A 3,891-nucleotide genomic window follows, 5' to 3' on the forward strand; every position below is an offset into this window, starting at 1 on the left:
AGCCCGGCTTGGCTGCGGTCCGGCGGCCCTGCGGTGGCCGCCGGCGGCCGGCGTGGTGACGGCGCCGCTCCTTGGCGGCGGGGCGGCGTGGTGGTGCTGGGTGGCCGTCGACGCGCCCCCGGCCCAGATCCGGACACGTCGGGCCCCATCTGGGCCCCTGGGGGCCGGCCCCCCGGCATGGTCTCGTTGTCTGCGGCGCGGTGAGGAGAAGGAGCGGCTCGGACTTGGGGCGTCGGCGCCGATGGCGTGCCGGCAGCAGCGCGAAGGCGGGAGCTTTACGGGCCCACGGGGGCTCGGCCGGGCCTGTGGGCCTACGGGCCTAGTGTGCTCCTGCTATTGCGTCCGGACGGCTACTGTCGCTGACGGTGGAGGTGGGGCCCTCCCGCGTGCCGATGGTGCTGATGCCCTAGTCCCGGATGGTGCTGATGCCCTAGTCCCGGCTCTGATTCTTCGTCGTGCTGTCCTCACCTCGCGGTGCCGTGGTGAGACGGCGTGGAGGCCTCATGACCGCGTTGGCACAGGGTGGTGGTTGGTTTGGTGGCGGGATCCGGAGCGCCCGAGGTGCGGGTTGGGATCGGGGGAAACCCCTGTCGGCGTGGCCGACTCCGGCGCGGTGGCGCCTGTGGGTGCCGCCTGACCTTCCGGGAGGGCGTCGGGGGCTACTCTTCCTCTCGCCTCGTCGTGTACCGGGGGTAACCCTTGGCAGCAGCGTCGTCATCGTCGCGATCCTTCTTGGAGGTGTTGATTGGTGCCGGCGCTTCGGAGTCTTGGAGCCTAGTGGATGAGCCCGGTGGGCCTAGGGATCGCGAGGCTTCTTCGTTTTTGTTGATCCGCCGTTGTTGGCATTTGTTTCTTTTGCTTTCTCTGTTGTTTCTTGGGCGTGACTGTGCTGCTTCCGCCCCAGCACCTATCCCTGTATGATTCGGTTGGTTGCTTTGTATACAAAGCGGGGGGAAACCCTTTTTCGGTAAAGAGGTTCTCCGTAATATTGGTGTGCATCATGAGCAAGGTGAAACAATAGCCGAGCTGCATAGAAAACTTGCAGAAACATTTGAAGGGAAGAGTTTCTTTCTGGTTCTAGATGATGTGTGGCAATCCAATGTATGGACGGATTTATTAAGACCTCCATTACATAAGACAACTGCTGGAGTAATATTAGTAACCACACGAGATGATCAAATTGCAATGAGAATAGGTGTGGACTATACCCATCGAGTTGATCTCATGTCAGTAGAGGCGGGATGGGAACTACTTTGGAAGAGCATAAGCATTGAAAAAGAAAAGGAAGTGCAGAATTTACGAAAAACAGGAATTGAGATTGTTCGTAAATGTGGTCACCTCACCCTGGCAATTAAGGTTAGCGCTCGTGCTTTGGCAAGTAGAGATCTAACAGAGAATGAGTGGAGAAAGTTTTTGGGCAAACATGTTGGCTCCCAGAGCATGCTCTCGGATGAAATACAAGGAGTTCTGTATCTAAGCTATGATGAATTAGAACATCGTCTGAAGCAGTGTTTCCTTTACTGTGCTTTGTATACTGAAGATTCTATCATTGACCGTGATGTAGTTACCAAGTTATGGATTGCTGAAGGCTTTGTCGAGGAGCAACATGGCCAACTACTAGAAGACATAGCCGAAGAGTACTACTACGAGCTAATCCATCAGAATCTCATCCAACCAGATGGAACATATTTTGATATGACTTATTGCAAAATGCATGACCTCTTAAGACAGCTTGCCTTAAATATATCAAAAGAAGAATGCTTTATTGGAGATATTGAAACATTAAGGGGTGATAATATGTCAAAACTTCGACGTGTTACCATTGTGACTAAGAAGGACAAACTGGTATTACCTAGCATGGATAAGATAGAAATTAAGGTGAGGACTTTGATAACGGTCCCTGGTCCAAGGAGCATTGAGGATACATTGTTCAAGAGATTTCTGCTTCTTCGTGTTTTGGTACTAAATTACTCAATTGTACAAAGCATTCCAGATTATATTGGAAAATTGATACATCTACGCCTACTTGATCTAGATTATACTGGTATATCATGTGTTCCGGAATCCATTGGATCTCTAAAGAACCTTCAAGTATTGAGCTTGGAATGCTGTGGTGCTCTACACAGTCTTCCTCTGGCAATGACCCAGTTGTGCAATTTAAGATGTCTTGATCTTTCTGGTACAGAAATAAATCAGGTTCCAAAAGGGATAGGGAAACTGAAGTTCCTCACTGAATTGCGAGGATTTCCTGTTGGTGATGGAAGTGACAATGCTGATGTACAAGATGAATGGAAGTTGGAAGAGTTATCTTCTTTGTCACAAATGAGGTATCTTTTTCTTGTTAAATTGGAAAGAGTGGCTCATTGTAGTGCAAATACACTGCTAACAGACAAAAAACATTTAAAAGACCTAAAACTAGAGTGGACAAAATCTAGATGGGGATCATATTCAGAAGAAGATGTTAGGCATATTGAGGTGGTCTTTGAGCATCTAGTACCTCCAAGTAACCTGGAAAACCTATATATTTTTGGATTCTTTGGTCGGCGGTATGCCACCTGGTTTGGTACCACCTGTTTGTCTTCATTAATACACTTGATCCTCAAAGATGTACGATCATGTGTGCATCTTCCACCTATTGGGAAGCTACCCAACTTGAAATATCTGAGAATTGAGGGTGCAGATGCAGTTACCAAGGTTGGACCTGGATTTGTTGGCTGCAGGAATGGTGACCCATTGTGCAATGAGTTAGTTGCTTTTCCTAAACTTGAATGGTTGGCCCTCAAGCATATGCCCAACTGGGAGGAGTGGTCTTTTTTTGAAGAAAAAGGAAAAGCAGAAGTTTCTGACGATGAAGCTGAGATTCGAAAAGAAGATGCCCAATCTGCAAGGTTGCAAGTGCTGCCTCGTTTGGTGCTGTTGAAACTTGAAGGTTGCCCAAAGTTGCGGACTCTTCCACAGCAGCTTGGAGAGGACAGTGCTAGCTTGAAGTACCTCGAATTAATTGGACTAAACAACTTGAATGATGTGGAGGACCTCCCAATGCTCTCTGAGCTTCTCCTAATTGAGAAATGCGAAGGCCTGAAGAGGGTATCCAACCTCCCTCAAGTGACAGACCTGCGTGTGCTTGGTTGTCTGAACTTAAGCCATGTAGAGGGAATCAAGGTTGGAAAAAGCGGTAGGCGTAAGCGAGGCGGTTGGCCTTTGCCTAGTGCCTAGGCGGTGCCTAAGCGCCCTAGGCGCGGCCTAGGCGGTAATATAGTTTTTACTCGTAGTGTATTTGTGATTATTATATGGGTGTTGATATTAGTTTAGGGCATATAAATAAGTTAATTACCATCTACTGCCATTGGAATATAACCCGTGTGGCATATCAGTGCAGTATGTGGCATCATTTCTTGCTTCGGTAGGCAATTCCTTGCTTGCCCTGCCTAGACCTCCATTTATGCCCTAGGCAAGGCGTTTGGCCATTGCCTAGCGCCTAGGCGTGCCTAAGCGCCTCCTAGGCACTGCCTTTTCCAACAGAGAGAGGGATTGGGCAGTTTGCAGAAGCTGGGACTAGGCGAGGATATGCAAGAGAGCTCTTCACGCTGGGTGGTTGGTCTTCAAAACCAGCACCAACAACTTCATGGTGAAGACCTGGATGTCTACACGTTGGCTACCAGTTACTCCCTCCGTTCCTAAATATTTGTCTTTCTAGGCATTTCAAATGAACACAACATACGGATGTATGTAGACATATTTTAGAATGTAGATTCACTCATTTTGTTCCGTACGTAGTCACTTGCTGAAGTCTCTAGAAAGACAAATATTTCGGAACGGAGGGAGTAGATGGCAACACTTGCACGAGGTATAGTATGAACACTGCATGTATATCGGTTGGACATTTTGTTT

At 48.7% G+C, this 3,891-nt stretch overlaps 1 protein-coding gene across 1 annotated transcript in view; it reads left to right on the forward strand.

Moving 5' to 3' along the window:
- LOC119279291 (putative disease resistance protein RGA4) overlaps positions 1–3,681 on the forward strand; it is a 6,786-nt gene extending 3,105 nt beyond the window's left edge. The window contains exons 3-4 of the mRNA XM_037560585.1: positions 976–3,153; positions 3,529–3,681. Coding sequence (XP_037416482.1) covers positions 976–3,153; positions 3,529–3,681 — 2,331 coding nt within the window. The remainder of the gene's footprint in view (positions 1–975; positions 3,154–3,528) is intronic.
- The last annotated feature ends 210 nt before the right edge of the window (positions 3,682–3,891 follow it).

The sequence above is a fragment of the Triticum dicoccoides genome, chromosome 3B (genome assembly GCF_002162155.2).
Source record: "Triticum dicoccoides isolate Atlit2015 ecotype Zavitan chromosome 3B, WEW_v2.0, whole genome shotgun sequence".
Classification (NCBI taxonomy): domain Eukaryota; kingdom Viridiplantae; phylum Streptophyta; class Magnoliopsida; order Poales; family Poaceae; genus Triticum; species Triticum dicoccoides.